The 19,501-nt window shown below is 46.6% G+C and overlaps 1 protein-coding gene across 1 annotated transcript in view; it reads left to right on the top strand.

Moving 5' to 3' along the window:
• Positions 1-19,501, top strand: part of LOC139542729 (voltage-dependent L-type calcium channel subunit alpha-1D-like) — a 197,898-nt gene that overhangs the window by 55,301 nt on the left and 123,096 nt on the right. Inside the window, exons 7-9 of the mRNA XM_071348510.1 lie at positions 654-850; positions 7,498-7,601; positions 7,788-7,960. Of these exons, the coding sequence (XP_071204611.1) occupies positions 654-850; positions 7,498-7,601; positions 7,788-7,960 (474 nt within the window). The remainder of the gene's footprint in view (positions 1-653; positions 851-7,497; positions 7,602-7,787; positions 7,961-19,501) is intronic.

Here is a 19,501-nt window from a genome sequence, read left to right as displayed (position 1 = left end):
TAATGTGTGTGTGATTATGAATGTAATGTGTGTGTGATTATGAATGTAATGTGTGTGTGATTATGAATGTAATGTATGTGTGATTATGAATGTAATGCATGTGTGATTATGAATGTAATGTATGTGTGATTATGAATGTAATGTATGTGTGATTATGAATGTAATGTGTGTGATTATGAATGTAATGTGTGTGATTATGAATGTAATGTGTGTGTGTGTAATGTGTGTGTGTGCAGTGTGTGTGTGTGTGTGTGTGTGTGTGTGTGTGTGTGAAAGAGAGAAAAATAGCCTCTGATGTGCTAGTGCGCTATAAGAATGATGTGTTAAACACTGTACTGTACACTATACATGTATACATATGAAATGTGTATCTTTGAACAAGAGTATGTAAGCAAAACTAGACAAAATAGTTTGCTTTATAAGGGAATAAAGCCACACTTTTCTGTGCGTCCGAGTGTCTTTTCACACCACTGAATGTATTTGATATTCTCGTTGCCCTCTGATGTTTTGTGTCATTGTTTACTCAGCTGTTGTCAGGCATTCCATGCTGTGCATTATTGTTGTCCATGTTTAGTAATTTCTAACTATTCTCCTTCCCTCTTTCTCCCATATCTCTCCCTTCCCTCCCCCTCTCTCTCTCTATATCCCTGTAGGCATTCTGGCAGAGGAGGAGCCTGTTCCGTGTGCAATGTCAGGCCATGGGCGCCAGTGCATGATGAATGGGACTGTGTGTAGAGAGGGATGGCATGGCCCCAACGGTGGCATCACCAACTTTGACAACTTCCTGTTTGCCATGCTTACTGTTTTCCAGTGTATCACCATGGAGGGCTGGACTGATGTTCTCTACTGGGTGAAGCTGCTGCTTTATGAACCACACCCAGCTAGCAACTAGTTAGCCATCTCTACTCACAGTAACACAGAGGTTTCAACAGGGTTAGCTTAGCGTCATCGCTAATACTGGATGAGCTCCAATCAAATCCAACCTATAGAACCTATAAAATGTCAGACTAGAAGTCTCCAACTTTTTGGACCCGTACCAAAATGAACCTGGGGCTTTCCCATTCGGACCCGATATGCATGAATACATTTTTAAAATATAGAAAGACGTTCCGAACGGACCCGAGGACAACTAGACTTGTATAGACCTAGTCGGATCCAGGGTCAAATCCGGGTCAAATCCGAGTGAGGGAAGCAGCAGAAAAGTGTTTAAGCTACTTTATTAACCAGAGTTGATAAAGTGTGAGGTAGATAGAGGTGACGCTCTAGCAGGGGCTGTGCTGGGTGTAGGCTACCGTGAATGTGAGCGAGTGACACAGGGAGGAGGGAGGGAGAGACGAGAGGGCAATCAACCAAGCCCGGCTTGTGCTATAGTATACTAATAGCTGCCATATCTAGGTTATTTATCATTCAATGTGATTACGTAGTACCCGTCTTGACTGTATCAAATTGGGAGAAGCTAGTTACGCTAGCTAGATAGGTAGCTAGGCTAATTGAGGCTGCATGCACTCGTTCTACACACTTAAACAGACATCAGCTCCATTCAGAATATAAAGTAGCAGCCTACCTGTTCTTGGTTGATTTTTTTTAATTTATTTTTTATTTCACCTTTATTTAACCAGGTAGGCTAGTTGAGAACAAGTTCTCATTTGCAACTGCGACCTGGCCAAGATAAAGCATAGCAGTGTGAACAGACAACACAGAGTTACACATGGAGTAAACAATAAACAAGTCAATAACATGGTAGAAAAAAAAAAAAGAGAATCTATATACAATGTGTGCAAAAGGCATGAGGTAGGCAATAAATCGAATAATTACAATTTAGCAGATTAACACTGGAGTGATAAATCATCAGATGATCATGTGCAAGAAGAGATACTGGTGTGCAAAAGAGCAGAAAAGTAAATAAATAAAAGCAGTATGGGGGGTGAGGTAGGTAAATTGGGTGGGTAGTTTACAGATGGACTATGTACAGCTGCAGCGATCGGTTAGCTGCTCGGATAGCAGATTTTTAAAGTTGTTGAGGGAGATAAAAGTCTCCAACTTCAGAGATTTTTGCAATTCGTTCCAGTCGCAGGCAGCAGAGAACTGGAAGGAAAGGCGTCCAAATGAGGTTTTGGCTTTAGGGATGATCAGTGAGATACACCTGCTGGAGCGCGTGTTGCGGGTGGGTGTAGCCATCGTGACCAGTGAACTGAGATAAGGCGGCACTTTACCTAGCATAGCCTTGTAGATGACCTGGAGCCAGTGGGTCTGACGACGAACATGTAGCGAGGGCCAGCCGACTAGGGCATACAGGTCGCAGTGGTGGGTCGTATAAGGTGCTTTAGTAACAAAACGAATGGCACTGTGATAAACTGCATCCAGTTTGCTGAGTAGAGTATTGGAAGCTATTTTGTAGATGACATCGCCGAAGTCGAGGATCGGTAGGATAGTCAGTTTTACTAGGGTAAGTTTGGCGGCGTGAGTGAAGGAGGCTTTGTTGCGGAATAGAAAGCCGATTCTTGCTTTGATTTTGGATTGGAGATGTTTGATATGAGTCTGGAAGGAGAGTTTGCAGTCTAGCCAGACACCTAGGTACTTATAGATGTCCACATATTCTAGGTCGGAACCGTCCAGGGTGGTGATGCTAGTCGGGCGTGCGGGTGCAGGCAGCGAACGGTTGAAAAGCATGCATTTGGTTTTACTAGCGTTTAAGAGCAGTTGGAGGCCACGGAAGGAGTGTTGTATGGCATTGAAGCTCGTTTGGAGGTTAGATAGTACAGTGTCCAAGGAAGGGCCGGAAGTATATAGAATGGTGTCGTCTGCGTAGAGGTGGATCAGGGAATCGCCCGCAGCAAGAGCAACATCATTGATGTATACAGAGAAAAGAGTCGGCCCGAGAATTGAACCCTATGGTACCCCCATAGAGACTGCCAGAGGACCGGACAACATGCCCTCCGATTTGACACACTGAACTCTGTCTGCAAAGTAGTTGGTGAACCAGGCAAGGCAGTCATTAGAAAAACCGAGGCTACTGAGTCTGCCGATAAGAATATGGTGATTGACAGAGTCGAAAGCCTTGGCCAGGTCGATGAAGACGGCTGCACAGTAATGTCTTTTATCGATGGCGGTTATGATATCGTTTAGTACCTTGAGCGTGGCTGAGGTGCACCCATGACCGGCTCGGAAACCGGATTGCACAGCGGAGAAGGTACGGTGGGATTCGAGATGGTCAGTGATCTGTTTGTTGACTTGGCTTTCGAAGACCTTAGATAGGCAGGGCAGGATGGACATAGGTCTGTAACAGTTTGGGTCCAGGGTGTCTCCCCCTTTGAAGAGGGGGATGACCGCGGCAGCTTTCCAATCCTTGGGGATCTCAGATGATACGAAGGAGAGGTTGAACAGGCTGGTGATAGGGGGTGCGACAATGGCGGCGGACAGTTTCAGAAATAGGGGGTCCAGATTGTCAAGCCCAGCTGATTTGTATGGGTCCAGGTTTTCCAGCTCTTTCAGAACATCTGCTATCTGGATTTGGGTAAAGGAGAAGCTGGGGAGGCTTGGGCGAGTAGCAGCGGAGGGGGCGGGGCTGTTGGCCAAGGTTGGAGTCGCCAGGAGGAAGGCATGGCCAGCCATTGAGAAATGCTTGTTGAAGTCTTCGATTATCACGGATTTATCGGTGGTGACCGTGTTACCTAGCCTCAGTGCAGTGGGCAGCTGGGAGGAGGTGCTCTTGTTCTCCATGGACTTTACAGTATCCCAGAACTTTTTGGAGTTAGAGCTACAGGATGCAAATTTCTGCTTGAAAAAGCTGGCCTTTGCTTTCCTGACTGACTGCGTGTATTGGTTCCTGACTTCCCTGAACAGTTGCATATCGCGGGGGCTCTTCGATGCTATTGCAGTTCGCCACAGGATGTTTTTGTGCTGGTCGAGGGCAGTCAGGTCTGGAGTGAACCAAGGGCTATATCTGTTCTTGGTTCTGCATTTTTTGAACGGAGCATGCTTGTCTAATATGGTGAGGAAGTAACATTTAAAGAATGACCAGGCATCCTCAACTGACGGGATGAGGTCAATATCCTTCCAGGGTACCCGGGCCAGGTACCCAGGTACCCTGGAAGGCCTGCTCGCAGAAGTGTTTTAGGGAGCGTTTGACAGTGATGAGGGGTGGTCGTTTGACCGCGGACCCGTGGCGGATACAGGCAATGAGGCAGTGATCACTGAGATCTTGATTGAAGACAGCAGAGGTGTATTTGGAGGGCAGGTTGGTCAGGATAATGTCTATTAGGGTGCCCATGTTTACGGATTTAGGGTTGTACCTGGTGGGTTCCTTGATGATTTGTGTGAGATTGAGGGCATCAAGCTTGGATTGTAGGACTGCCGGGGTGTTAAGCATATCCCAGTTTAGGTCACCTAACAGAACAAACTCTGAAGCTAGATGGGGAGCGATCAATTCACAGATGGTGTCCAGGGCACAGCTGGGAGCTGAGGGGGGTCGGTAGCAGGCGGCAACAGTGAGAGACTTATTTCTGGAGAGATTAATTTTTAAAATTAGAAGTTCGAACTGTTTGGGCATAGACCTGGAAAGTATGACAGAACTTTGCAGGCTATCTCTGCAGTAGATTGCAACTCCTCCCCCTTTGGCAGTTCTATCTTGACGGAAAGTGTTATAGTTGGGTATGGAAATCTCAGAATTTTTGATGTAGCCTATCCTTTTCCCTCTCCCTCTCCCTCTTTCTTTCTCTCTGTCTCGCTTTCTCTCTCACTTTCTCTCTCTCTCTCTCTCTCTCTCTCTCTCTCTCTCTCTCTCTCTCTCTCTCTCTCTCTCTCTCTCTCTCTCTCTCTCTCTCTCTCTCTCTCTCTCTCTCTCTCTCTAAATTCAATTCAATTCAATTTGCTTTATTGGCATGACGTACCAATGTACATATTGCCAAAGCTTACTTTGGATATTTACAATATGAAAATAATGAGAATCAAAATTGTCAACGGGACAACAGTAACAACAATATCCAAGGGTCAAAATAACCATATTTTGAACAATACCAATAAGCATACAGTAGAGTACATGTTCAGGTTGATTGGTCTGTCAGACACTGTCCCTCAACTTATGGCAGGCAGCAATGTAGTGCGCTGCCAACCCACAGCTCTCTGCGTCCTCCCCCAACAGGACGGGTAGCCTACTCTCATCAGAGAGGTCTTTGAAACCTTGAATAAGAGTTTCAAATTTGGGGAAATGACACTCTCTAATTGTTTTATATTTTTCACATTTTGTCAGGAAATCTCTCTCTCTCTACTGCAGCAGTCACGTTAGGATCCGAACAAGCCAATTAAAATGACACATACTCTAGACCTGTGACAATCATATCAGATTATCAGATTGTTTAGAATTCTGGATCCGGACCCGCTCGGCTCCCGGATCGGGTCATGGGTATTCGGGTACAGGTGGATCGGTGAAGACCTCTATGTCAGACATACACAAACATAGTCCACGCTTTCCTCTCGCTTTCACCTCCCTCTTTCTTCCCCTATACTTCCCTCTCTCTGTCCCTGAACCCTACCCCTGAACCCTACCCTATGTCCCTGGACCCTACCCCTTTCCCTGAACCATACCCCTGTCCCTGAACCCTGTCCCCTAACCCTAACCCTAACCCTAATCCTGTCCCTGAACCCTATCCCTGTCCCTGAACCCTATCCCTGTCCCTGAACCCTGTCCCCTAACCCTACCACTGTTCCTGAACCCTGAACCCTAGCCGTGTCCCTGAACCCTATTCCTGTCCCTGAACCCTGAACCCTGAACCCTACCCCTGTCCCTGAACCCTACCTCTGAACCCTATTCCTGTCCCTGAACCCCATTCCTGTCCCTGAACCATACCTCTGTCCCTGAACCCTACCCCTGAACCCTATTCCTGTCCCTGAACCATACCTCTGTCCCTGAACCCTACCCCTGAACCATATTCCTGTCCCTGAACCATACCCCTGTCCCTGAACCCTGTCCCATAACCCTACCACTGTCCCTGAACCCTGAACCCTGAACCCTACCCGTGTCCCTGAACCCTATTCCTGTCCCTGAACCCTGAACCCTACCCCTGTCCCTGAACCCTATTGCTGTCCCTGAACCCTATTCCTGTCCCTGAACCATACCCCTGTCCCTGAACCCTACCCCTGAACCCTGAACCCTATTCCTGTCCCTGAACCCCATTCCTGTCCCTGAACCATACCTCTGTCCGTGAACCCTACCCCTGAACCCTATTCCTGTCCCTGAAACCTACCCCTGAACCCTATTCCTGTCCCTGAACCATACCCCTGTCCCTGAACCCTATTCCTGTCCCTGAACCCTACCCCTGAACCCTATTCCTGTCCCTGAACCCTACCCCTGAACCCTATTCCTGTCCCTGAACCCTACCTCTACCTCTACCCCTGAACCCTACCCCTGTCCCTGTCCCTGAACCCTATTCCTGTCCCTGAACCCTATTCCTGTCCCTGAACCCTATTCCTGTCCCTGAACCCTATTCCTGTCCCTGAACCCTACCCCTACCCCTGAACCCTACCCCTGTCCCTGAACCCTATTCCTGTCCCTGAACCCTATTCCTGTCCCTGAACCCTATTCCTGTCCCTGAACCCTATTCCTGTCCCTGAACCCTATTCCTGTCCCTTATTCCTGTCCCTGAACCCTATTCCTGTCCCTGAACCCTATTCCTGCTCCATCTCTTCTTTCCTCTTCCTTTCTTGCTTTCTCTTCTCTCTTGACTGACTCTCCCTCCCGCTCTATCAGTACTGCCCTCTCTTTTTTTCCGTTCATGTACCAGTTACCATGGTGATGCGATGCTAATGAGGCCATGGATGGGGTGAAGGTGACAATGCGAGTGGAGGAAAGATGCAGCCACTCAACAGACATGAAAGGGATGGAGTGGGAGCTGAACACAGAGGAGGAATGGAGAGATGATTGGCAGTTGTTTGACCTCCCTTCCCCTCTATGTATGGTCTGCTCACACATCTACCCCCTCCTGTGTGTAGTGTCCTGAGAGACAGATTCTTTATAACAGTGGTGGGAAATCTTTTCTGCGCTGTGGGCGCAGGATTTTGCTCCAGCCAACTGTAACACAACCTGATTCATAGTCTTCATCAACAAATGAGCTGTGATACTGTTTTGGGTGAAGTAAAAGCCTGCACCCACACTAGTCTTAAAGAGAGAGTCACTGAAAAGAGGAAATAACACAACTTAGTGTATGTAAACTTCTGACCTACTGGAAATGTGATACAGTGAATTATAAGTGTATTAATCTGCCTGTAAACAATTGTTGGAAAAATGACTTGTGTCATACAAAAAGTAGATGTCCTAACCGACTTGTTAAAACTATAGTTTGTTAACAAGAAATTTGTGGAGTGGTTGAAAAACGAGTTTTAATGACTCCAACCTAAGTGTATGTAAACTTCCGACTTCAACTGTAGGTAGGCTGATCTAGTTTTCCCAGGAACTTCTGGATTGTCCTCTAAAGCTAACTGTGACTGTTTTTGTTGTTTCAGATGAATGATGCCATGGGCTTTGAGCTACCCTGGGTCTACTTCGTCAGTCTGGTCATCTTCGGCTCCTTCTTCGTTCTCAACCTGGTTCTGGGAGTGTTGAGCGGGTAAGACATTAGACTCATCAATGTCCTATATACTGTACATATGCACGTACACACGCACAAATGCACACATACACACGCACGAGAGTGCACACACAGAAATACACACATAGAGGGAACAGGTTTTCTGAGGTTTTTTCTTTGTGTGTGTGTGTGTGCGTGCGTGTATCTGTGTGTGTCCGTCCACAGAGAGTTTTCCAAGGAGAGAGAGAAGGCCAAGGCTCGTGGAGACTTCCAGAAGCTGAGAGAGAAGCAGCAGCTGGAGGAGGATCTGAAGGGCTACCTGGACTGGATCACTCAGGCCGAGGACATCGACCCTGAGAATGACGAGGAGGGGGACGAGGAGGGGGTCAAACGCAACCGTGAGTCCTCCTACCTCACCACCCCCTTCATATCTCATTCCCCTCTGTTCTACTACCTCACCACCCCCTTCATATCTCATTCCCCTCTGTTCTACTACCTCACCACCCCCTTCACATCTCATTCCCCTCTGTTCTACTACCTCACCACCCTCTTCATATCTCATTCCCCTCTGTTCTACTACCTCACCACCCTCTACACATCTCATTCCCCTCTGTTCTACTACCTCACCACCCTCTTCATATCTCATTCCCCTCTGTTCTACTACCTCACCACCCCCTTCATATCTCATTCCCCTCTGTTCTACTACCTCACCACCCTCTACACATCTCATTCCCCTCTGTTCTACTACCTCACCACCCTCTTCATATCTCATTCCCCTCTGTTCTACTACCTCACCACCCCCTTCATATCTCATTCCCCTCTGTTCTACTACCTCACCACCCTCTTCATATCTCATTCCCCTCTGTTCTACTACCTCACCACCCCCTTCATATCTCATTCCCCTCTGTTCTACTACCTCACCACCCCTTCATATCCCATTCCCCTCTGTTCTACTACCTCACCACCCCCTTCATATCTCATTCCCCTCTGTTCTACTACCTCACCACCCCTTCATATCTCATTCCCCTCTTGTCTACTACCTCACCACCCCCTTCATATCCCATTCCCCTCTGTTCTACTACGTCACCACCCCCTTCATATCTCATTCCCCTCTGTTCTACTACCTCACCACCCCTTCATATCCCATTCCCCTCTGTTCTACTACCTCACCACCCCTTCATATCTCATTCCCCTCTGTTCTACTACCTCACCACCCTCTACACATCTCATTCCCCTCTGTTCTACTACCTCACCACCCCCTTCATATCTCATTCCCCTCTGTTCTACTACCTCACCACCCCCTTCATATCTCATTCCCCTCTGTTCTACTACCTCACCACCCCTTCACATCTCATTCCCCTCTGTTCTACTACCTCACTACCCCCTTCATATCTCATTCCCCTCTGTTCTACTACCTCACCACCCCTTCACATCTCATTCCCCTCTGTTCTACTACCTCACCACCCCCTTCACATCTCATTCCCCTCTGTTCTACTACCTCACCACCCCCTTCATATCTCATTCCCCTCTGTTCTACTACCTCACCACCCCCTTCATATCTCATTCCCCTCTGTTCTACTACCTCACCACCCTCTACACATCTCATTCCCCTCTGTTCTACTACCTCACCACCCTCTTCATATCTCATTCCCCTCTGTTCTACTACCTCACCACCCCCTTCATATCTCATTCCTCTCTGTTCTACTACCTCACCACCCCTTCACATCTCATTCCCCTCTGTTCTACTACCTCACCACCCCCTTCATATCTCATTCCCCTCTGTTCTACTACCTCACCACCCCCTTCATATCCCATTCCCCTCTGTTCTACTACCTCACCACCCCCTTCATATCTCATTCCCCTCTGTTCTACTACCTCACCACCCCCTTCATATCCCATTCCCCTCTGTTCTACTACCTCACCACCCCCTTCATATCCCATTCCCCTCTGTTCTACTACCTCACCACCCCCTTCATATCTCATTCCCCTCTGTTCTACTACCTCACCACCCCCTTCATATCCCATTCCCCTTTGTTCTACTACCTCACCACCCCCTTCACATCTCATTCCTCTCTGTTCTACTACCTCACCACCCCCTTCATATCTCATTCCCCTCTGTTCTACTACCTCACCACCCCTTCATATCCCATTCCCCTCTGTTCTACTACCTCACCACCCCCTTCATATCCCATTCCCCTCTGTTCTACTACCTCACCACCCCTTCATATCTCATTCCCCTCTGTTCTACTACCTCACCACCCCCTTCATATCTCATTCCCCTCTGTTCTACTACCTCACCAACCCCTTCACATCTCATTCCCCTCTGTTCTACTACCTCACCACCCTCTACACATCTCATTCCCCTCTGTTCTACTACCTCACCACCCCCTTCACATCTCATTCCCCTCTGTTCTACTACCTCACCACCCCTTCATATCCCATTCCCCTCTGTTCTACTACCTCACCACCCCCTTCATATCCCATTCCCCTCTGTTCTACTACCTCACCACCCCTTCATATCTCATTCCCCTCTGTTCTACTACCTCACCACCCCTTCATATCTCATTCCCCTCTGTTCTACTACCTCACCACCCCCTTCATATCTCATTCCCCTCTGTTCTACTACCTCACCACCCCCTTCACATCTCATCCCCCTCTGTTCTACTACCTCACCACCCCTTCATATCTCATTCCCCTTTGTTCTACTACCTCACCACCCCCTTCACATCTCATTCCCCTCTGTTCTACTACCTCACCACCCTCTACACATCTCATTCCCCTCTGTTCTACTACCTCACCACCCCCTTCATATCCCATTCCCCTCTGTTCTACTACCTCACCACCCCCTTCATATCTCATTCCCCTCTGTTCTACTACCTCACCACCCCTTCATATCTCATTCCCCTCTGTTCTACTACCTCACCACCCCTTCATATCCCATTCCCCTCTGTTCTACTACCTCACCACCCCCTTCATATCTCATTCCCCTCTGTTCTACTACCTCACCACCCCTTCATATCTCATTCCCCTCTGTTCTACTACCTCACCACCCTCTACACATCTCATTCCCCTCTGTTCTACTACCTCACTACCCCCTTCATATCTCATTCCCCTCTGTTCTACTACCTCACCACCCCCTTCACATCTCATTCCCCTCTGTTCTACTACCTCACCACCCCCTTCATCTCTCATTCCCCTCTGTTCTACTACCTCACCACCCCCTTCATCTCTCATTCCCCTCTGTTCTACTACCTCACCACCCTCTACACATCTCATTCCCCTCTGTTCTACTACCTCACCACCCTCTACACATCTCATTCCCCTCTGTTCTACTACCTCACTACCCCCTTCATATCTCATTCCCCTCTGTTCTACTACCTCACCACCCCTTCACATCTCATTCCCCTCTGTTCTACTACCTCACCACCCCCTTCATATCTCATTCCCCTCTGTTCTACTACCTCACCACCCCCTTCACATCTCATTCCCCTCTGTTCTACTACCTCACCACCCCCTTCATATCTCATTCCCCTCTGTTCTACTACCTCACCACCCCCTTCATATCTCATTCCCCTCTGTTCTACTACCTCACCACCCCCTTCACATCTCATTCCCCTCTGTTCTACTACCTCACCACCCCCTTCATATCTCATTCCCCTCTGTTCTACTACCTCACCACCCCCTTCACATCTCATTCCCCTCTGTTCTACTACCTCACCACCCTCTACACATCTCATTCCCCTCTGTTCTACTACCTCACCACCCCTTCATATCTTATTCCCCTCTGTTCTACTACCTCACCACCCCTTCACATCTCATTCCCCTTTGTTCTACTACCTCACCACCCCCTTCATATCTCATTCCCCTCTGTTCTACTACCTCACCACCCCCTTCATATCTCATTCCCCTCTGTTCTACTACCTCACCACCCCCTTCACATCTCATTCCCCTCTGTTCTACTACCTCACCACCCCCTTTATATCTCATTCCCCTTTGTTCTACTACCTCACCACCCCCTTCATATCTCATTCCCCTCTGTTCTACTACCTCACCACCCCCTTCACATCTCATTCCCCTCTGTTCTACTACCTCACCACCCTCTACACATCTCATTCCCCTCTGTTCTACTACCTCACCACCCCTTCATATCTTATTCCCCTCTGTTCTACTACCTCACCACCCCTTCACATCTCATTCCCCTCTGTTCTACTACCTCACCACCCCCTTCACATCTCATTCCTCTCTGTTCTACTACCTCACCACCCTCTACACATCTCATTCCCCTCTGTTCTACTACCTCACCACCCCTTCATATCTTATTCCCCTCTGTTCTACTACCTCACCACCCCCTTCACATCTCATTCCCCTCTGTTCTACTACCTCACCACCCCCTTCACATCTCATTCCTCTCTGTTCTACTACCTCACCACCCCCTTCACATCTCATTCCCCTCTGTTCTACTACCTCACCACCCCCTTCACATCTCATTCCCCTCTGTTCTACTACCTCACCACCCCCTTCACATCTCATTCCTCTCTGTTCTACTACCTCACCACCCCCTTCACATCTCATTCCCCTCTGTTCTACTACCTCACCACCCCCTTCACATCTCATTACTCTCTGTTCTACTACCTCACCACCCCCTTCATATCTCATTCCCCTCTGTTCTACTACCTCACCACCCCTTCACATCTCATTCCCCTCTGTTCTACTACCTCACCACCCCCTTCACATCTCATTCCCCTCTGTTCTACTACCTCACCACCCCCTTCACATCTAATTCCCCTCTGTTCTACTACCTCACCACCCCCTTCATATCTCATTCCCCTCTGTTCTACTACCTCACCAACCCCTTCACATCTCATTCCCCTCTGTTCTACTACCTCACCACCCTCTACACATCTCATTCCCCTCTGTTCTACTACCTCACCACCCTCTACACATCTCATTCCCCTCTGTTCTACTACCTCACCACCCCTTCATATCTTATTCCCCTCTGTTCTACTACCTCACCACCCTCTACACATCTCATTCCCCTCTGTTCTACTACCTCACCACCCCTTCATATCTCATTCCCCTTTGTTCTACTACCTCACCACCCCCTTCACATCTCATTCCCCTCTGTTCTACTACCTCACCACCCCCTCACATCTCATCCCCCTCTGTTCTACTACCTCACCACCCCTTCATATCTCATTCCCCTTTGTTCTACTACCTCACCACCCCCTTCACATCTCATTCCCCTCTGTTCTACTACCTCACCACCCCCTTCACATCTCATTCCTCTCTGTTCTACTACCTCACCACCCCCTTCATATCTCATTCCCCTCTGTTCTACTACCTCACCACCCCCTTCATATCTCATTCCCCTCTGTTCTACTACCTCACCACCCCCTTCATATCTCATTCCCCTTTGTTCTACTACCTCACCACCCCCTTCACATCTCATTCCCCTTTGTTCTACTACCTCACCACCCCCTTCACATCTCATTCCCCTCTGTTCTACTACCTCACCACCCCCTTCACATCTCATTCCCCTCTGTTCTACTACCTCACCACCCCCTTCACATCTCATTCCCCTCTGTTCTACTACCTCACCACCCCTTCATATCTCATTCCCCTCTGTTCCACTACCTCACCACCCCCTTCACATCTCATTCCCCTCTGTTCTACTACCTCACCACCCCCTTCATATCTCATTCCCCTCTGTTCTACTACCTCACCACCCCCTTCACATCTCATTCCCCTCTGTTCTACTACCTCACCACCCTCTACACATCTCATTCCCCTCTGTTCTACTACCTCACCACCCCTTCATATCTTATTCCCCTCTGTTCTACTACCTCACCACCCCTTCACATCTCATTCCCCTCTGTTCTACTACCTCACCACCCCCTTCACATCTCATTCCCCTCTGTTCTACTACCTCACCACCCCCTTCATATCTCATTCCCCTTTGTTCTACTACCTCACCACCCCCTTCATATCTCATTCCCCTCTGTTCTACTACCTCACCACCCCTTCACATCTCATTCCCCTCTGTTCTACTACCTCACCACCCCCTTCATATCTAATTCCCCTCTGTTCTACTACCTCACCAACCCCTTCACATCTCATTCCCCTCTGTTCTACTACCTCACCACCCTCTACACATCTCATTCCCCTCTGTTCTACTACCTCACCACCCCCTTCATATCTCATTCCCCTCTGTTCTACTACCTCACCACCCCCTTCACATCTCATTCCCCTCTGTTCTACTACCTCACCACCCCCTCACATCTCATTCCCCTCTGTTCTACTACCTCACCACCCCTTCACATCTCATTCCCCTCTGTTCTACTACCTCACCACCCCTTCACATCTCATTCCCCTCTGTTCTACTACCTCACCACCCCTTCACATCTCACTCCCTACTGTTCTACTACCTCACCACCCCCTTCACATCTCATTCCTCTCTGTTCTACTACCTCACCACCCCTTCACATCTCACTCCCTACTGTTCTACTACCTCACCACCCCCTTCACATCTCATTCCCCTCAGTTCTACTACCTCACCACCCCCTTCACATCTCATTCCTCTCTGTTCTACTACCTCACCACCCTCTACACATCTCATTCCCCTCTGTTCTACTACCTCACCACCCTCTACACATCTCATTCCCCTCTGTTCTACTTAGGTTTAGATGTTATTAGGATCCCCATTATCCGACGTCAATGGTGACAGCTAGTCTTACTGGGGTCAGACGCATAACGGAGAAGACATACCAAATAGAATACATTAACATTGACATACATTTAAAACATTAACATGTATTGTGTGTGTGCATCTATCACTTCCACATACATGTCAGTACATACACACAACAAGTAGGTCACATGGGGGAGAGGCATTGTGCTGTGAGGTGTTGCTTTATTTGTTTTTTAAACCAGGTTTTCTTTTCACCTATATAACATGGAAGGGAGTTCCATTCAATCATGGCGCTGTATAATACTGTATGTTTCCTTGAATTTGTTCTGGACCTGGGGACTGTGAAAAGACCCCTGGTGGCATGTCTGGTAGGATAAGTGTGTGTGTCAGAGCTGTGTGTAAGTTCACTACGCAAACAATTTGGAATTTCCAACACATTCGTGTTTCTTATAAAAACATCAAGTGACGCAGGACTTGCTTTGTGTGTGGTGTCAAAAAAGCAGAGCATCTCTTTATTATAGACAGACCTCTCCCCATCTCCCCAACCATTGAATCAATATGTTTTGACCATGACAGTTTACAATCTAAGGTCAAACCAAGTAATTTAGTCTCTTCAACTTGCTCAACAGCCACACCATTCATTACCAGATTCAGCTGAGGTCTAGAACTTAGGGCATTATTTGTACCAAATACAATGCTCTTAGTTTTAGAGATGTTCAGGACCAGTTTTTTACTGGCCACTAGGCCTTACACCATTTAGTCGACTGGTCGATTGTTTGGTCGATAGGCTGTTGGTCGACCGAGATTACTTTAGTCGAGCAGCCAAAATGTTCTTATTTTTTCATGGTGCACAAGACACCTGTCTGATTCTCAGTGGACTAATCCATTGCGTAGGCCACGAGGATGGTACAGTCCATCACACTAAGACATGTGATACTGAAACTGTATATGGCTATATTATGTCAAAATAATGGTGCAAATCTAATATTTCTAATATTATTTTATAACAAATGCGATTTCTCCTGCGTTGGATACAGTCGCTGTCCATAGTTCTGAAACTTAATGTTCAGTGCGCCATAAAATTGTCGTTTTTCCCTATGCATAATAGCAAAGTTAACCAGCATTTTGGGATTGGCCAACAATGCGGCGGAGGCAGCAGCAGCAGAGACGAGGAAACAGCCCTTGCTTTAGCCTAATTGTCTAAGAATATTAGGAGAGGAGAGAGACCAACTTAATTAGGTCTATAATCAATAGCCTAACTGTTTAATGTGCCTGGCTTTATAAATCATCCATATACATTGTATCTACAGAAATGAGACAGATCTTGCTTCTGTTGCCTGTTTGAGTATTTGTTTAATTAATAGCCTGCTGATTCCGTGAACACCAAGCCTCATGCAATGGCAAAATGTCGGATAAAGCAATTTCACAGATTCGGCTGTTTTTAATATTTGCTATGCTGTAATAAAGCCCTAAAACAATTGTTACAACAGACTGGTACTGCTTTTAATGTATTTAGTGTTGTTTACACTGTTCCAAACAGGCAGAAAAATTATATTGTAATCTAACAGCACCTGTTTGTCACACATAATAAGCACGCAGCTCTCGCTCCTATACATTCATTCTTTGAAATGCAATCAAGCATTTTAGTTTTAAAATTAAATAACAAAGGGAACTTTGAATAAATAGCCTAAACAATAAATAAAACACAATTCACAAATGCATGCAACTGTTTTTAGTCTGCTGTAATAAAGGCTTTCTTTATATTTTTCTCTCGTTACAACAGACTCTTTGAAATACTTATTTATTTTGTGTTGTTTACATTGTTCCAAATGGTCAGAAAAAAATATTGTAATCTAACAGCAACTGTTTGGCACACATAATATTCACACAGTGCTTGCACAACCAAGTCAAATGTCTTCCACACATCTGACTTCCCTTTCCCTCCTGAGCAACCAGTAAACATTAGACCGTTTCTAGTTTCTTTTTCATGTCCTCAGCAACCATTTTGCTGTCACGTATTATTGTGTTTGGAGTTTGTTATAACCAATTTATTGATGTGATTATGATAGGCTATAGGTCAGGCCCTATTGGTCACATGCATGCGATGCTTACATGTTTCATATAAAAGAGAGCAAGAGTTGAGGGAATAAACAAATTCTGGATTTCGGTAAAATAACTTTTCAGTCAGAAACTAAATGGCTCTAATGATGTTGCAGCTTCAGCAATGACAGCACAATAAACACTTGCTGTGCTGTTATTTTTTTTAACACTGTGTGACCATCTGGCTCTTTCTTGAGGCATTTGTGTGTCTTTTATTTAATCAAACAGTGTGCTTAAAGCATCAGACAAGCTCAGTGAATATGTAGTTGATTTTATTCAAACAGATAGGGTGTGTCTGTCTATATATGGAAAAATAAGTTTAAACATTTAGACCAATCGATTGGTCGAAAGAACAGGACGACTCTCGGTCTACCAAGATTTTTAGTTAGTTGGGGACAACCCTACTGGCCACCCATTCTAAAACTGACGGCAACTCTTTCTTTAGAGTTGCAGTGACTTCACTAGCTGTGTTTGCTGGCGCTTGTAGGGTTGAATCATCAGCATACATGGACACACAGGCTTTGTTTAATGCCAGTGGCAGGTCATTGGGAAAAATAGAAAAGAGTAGAGGGTCAGGAGAGCTGCCCTGCGGTACACCACACTTTTTAACATTAGAGAAGCTTTAATTAAAGAAAACCCTATGTGTTCTATTAAATAAATATCTCTGAATCCAAAATATGGCAGAGATTGTTTTTTCAACAACAGGTTATGGTCAATAACATCAAAGGCACTGAAATCTAACAGTACAGCGCGAACAACCTTCTTATATGTTCAACCAATCATCAGTCATTTGTGTCAGTGCAGTACATGTTGAGTGCTCTTCTCTAAAAGCATACTGAAAGTCATGCTGAAAGTCTACTCTACCCTGTTACCAGCACCTGGCCAGCTGTGTGGTTCAGAGACAGAGGTCTAGGTTTTAAACAGGTTTTAAATAAATCTGTTTTTGGAATGCAATAATGGGTGTTTGTACCCTGTTGGTTCTACCACCTGTTCCTGTGATGTTATGTCACTGGATCATATTGCTATTGATCCCAGGACTTCCTGAGAAATTGTTATCATTCTGGGTAAATCAAATAAAAGTGAATGTCATGTCCGCTGCTTCAGCTGTAACACACACACACACACACACACACACACACACACACACACACACACACACACACACACACACAGAGGAATGATGATGATATGACTTATGTGGAAGAAAGAGACAGTAATCCAAATCCTCTTTATGTAAGCGTGTGCAGCATGAAGCATGACGACACAGTGCTTCCTGTTGGGATGAGACACTTGCTACTATATATACAGAAGTATGTGGACACCCCTTCAAATTAGTGGATCCAGCTATTTCAGCCACACGTGTTGCTGACAGGTGTATAAAATTTAGCACACAGCCATTCAATCTCCATAGACAAACATTGGCAGTAGAATGGCCTTACTGAAGAGCTCAGTGACTTTCAACATGGCACCGTCATAGGATGCCACCTTTCCAACAATTCAGTTCGTCAAATTTCTGCCCTGCTGGAGCTGCCCTAGTCATCTGTAAGTGCTGTTATTGTGAAGTGGAAATGTCTAGAAGCAACGACTGCTCGGCTGCAAAGTGATAGACCACACAACCTCACAGAATGGGACCGCCGAGTGCTGAAGCTCGTAGTGTGTATAAATCGTCTGTCCTCGGTTGCAACACTCAATACCGAGTAGAGACTATTATGTCTTTTTAGTAGACATAATAGGCACATCAGTGATGCTATTGTTCTATTTTTGTCTCCCCCGTCATTAACTGTAAAGCCTGGGAGATCTAGAGAGTTAGACTAATGCATGCCGGTAGGTTTGAGTGCCTCATCTACGGTATCAGCAGTACTCTCACTATTGGGCTCTACGTGGTAGCTATGTATTGATGTACTGTTTCTCATTGAGTTTGTATAGGACATTAGTTGAGATGGTTGCTATTGTAAACAAAAAGCAGTAAATACTACGGCAGTGTCTTATCATGATCAGGATAACCCAAACAAACTCCATCCTCAATAATGTAAGGTTTATATTTGAACATTTCATTTCAGATAGTGTATTTATACATGTTCAGTAGCAGTGTTGCAAATGCTTTGGCTTACAGCCAGTGAAAGTAATGTTAGGCTGTGATTGTGAATGGGGTTCTTGGCAAACATGACTCAGTGGTAGAATCCCTTGAGGCCTTGAGGTGTCTGTGTGAGTCTGTTTAAAAAGAGATGATTGTGCCTCCCACGTGGCGCAGTGGTCTAAGACACTGCATCGCAGAGCTAGCCGTGCCACTAGAGATTCTGGGTTTGAGTCCAGGCTCTGTCGCAGCCGGCCGCGACCAGGAGACCCATGGGGCGGCACACAATTGGCCCAGCGTCGTCCGGGTTAGGGGAGGGTTTGCAGGGATGTACTTATCCCATCATGCACTAGCGACTCCTATGGGCCGGGCGCAGTGCATGCTGACACGGTAGCCAGGTGTACGGTGTGTTTCCTCTGACACATTGGTGCGGCTGGCTTCTGGGTTAAGTGGGCATTGTGTTAAGAAGCAGTGCGGCTTGGTTGGGTTGTGTTTCGGAGGACGCACGGCTCTCTACCTTCGCCTCTCCTGAGTCTGTACGGGAGTTGCAGCGATGAGACAAGACTGTAACTACCAATTGGATACCGTAAAAAAGTGGTACAAAAATAAATAAATACAACCCCCCCCAAAAAATGTATGATTGTTTCTGGAAAAGCCTCTCCCACTGCTCTGCCTGGCACTGCCGCAGCACTAGCTCTATCCATCTACCCACTGGTTTTAGGTCTCCACAGAAAGCTTTATTCGTGCATATCTGTGTAGTGTATAATCTGTCACTGTGTTAGACTATTAGCCCCCTCTATGTCAGTTGTCTATGTGTGGTGTCTAGGTACCATACTTTACCAACCCTCTTTCCTTAATGTACATGTTTTGTTCTGCGTAGAGTTCAACTCTGTGTGGCCCACTAGCTGCTACTAATTGATGTCCTTCTTCTTCTTCTTCTCTCCTCTGCTCTACAACTGCTTCTTCTTCTCTCCTTCTTTCATGCCTTCCAGTTATTGGCTCCTCTTCTCTTTTGTCTCTTATGTTTTGTTTAGTGCTTCTCTAGTCTCTTCCTAACTGCTTATATAGTAGTAGACA

This window comes from Salvelinus alpinus, chromosome 17 (genome assembly GCF_045679555.1).
Source record: "Salvelinus alpinus chromosome 17, SLU_Salpinus.1, whole genome shotgun sequence".
In the NCBI taxonomy this organism is placed as follows: Eukaryota; Metazoa; Chordata; class Actinopteri; order Salmoniformes; family Salmonidae; genus Salvelinus; species Salvelinus alpinus.
Note: the sequence above shows the minus strand (reverse complement) of the source record. Positions and strands in the feature narration are given on the sequence as shown.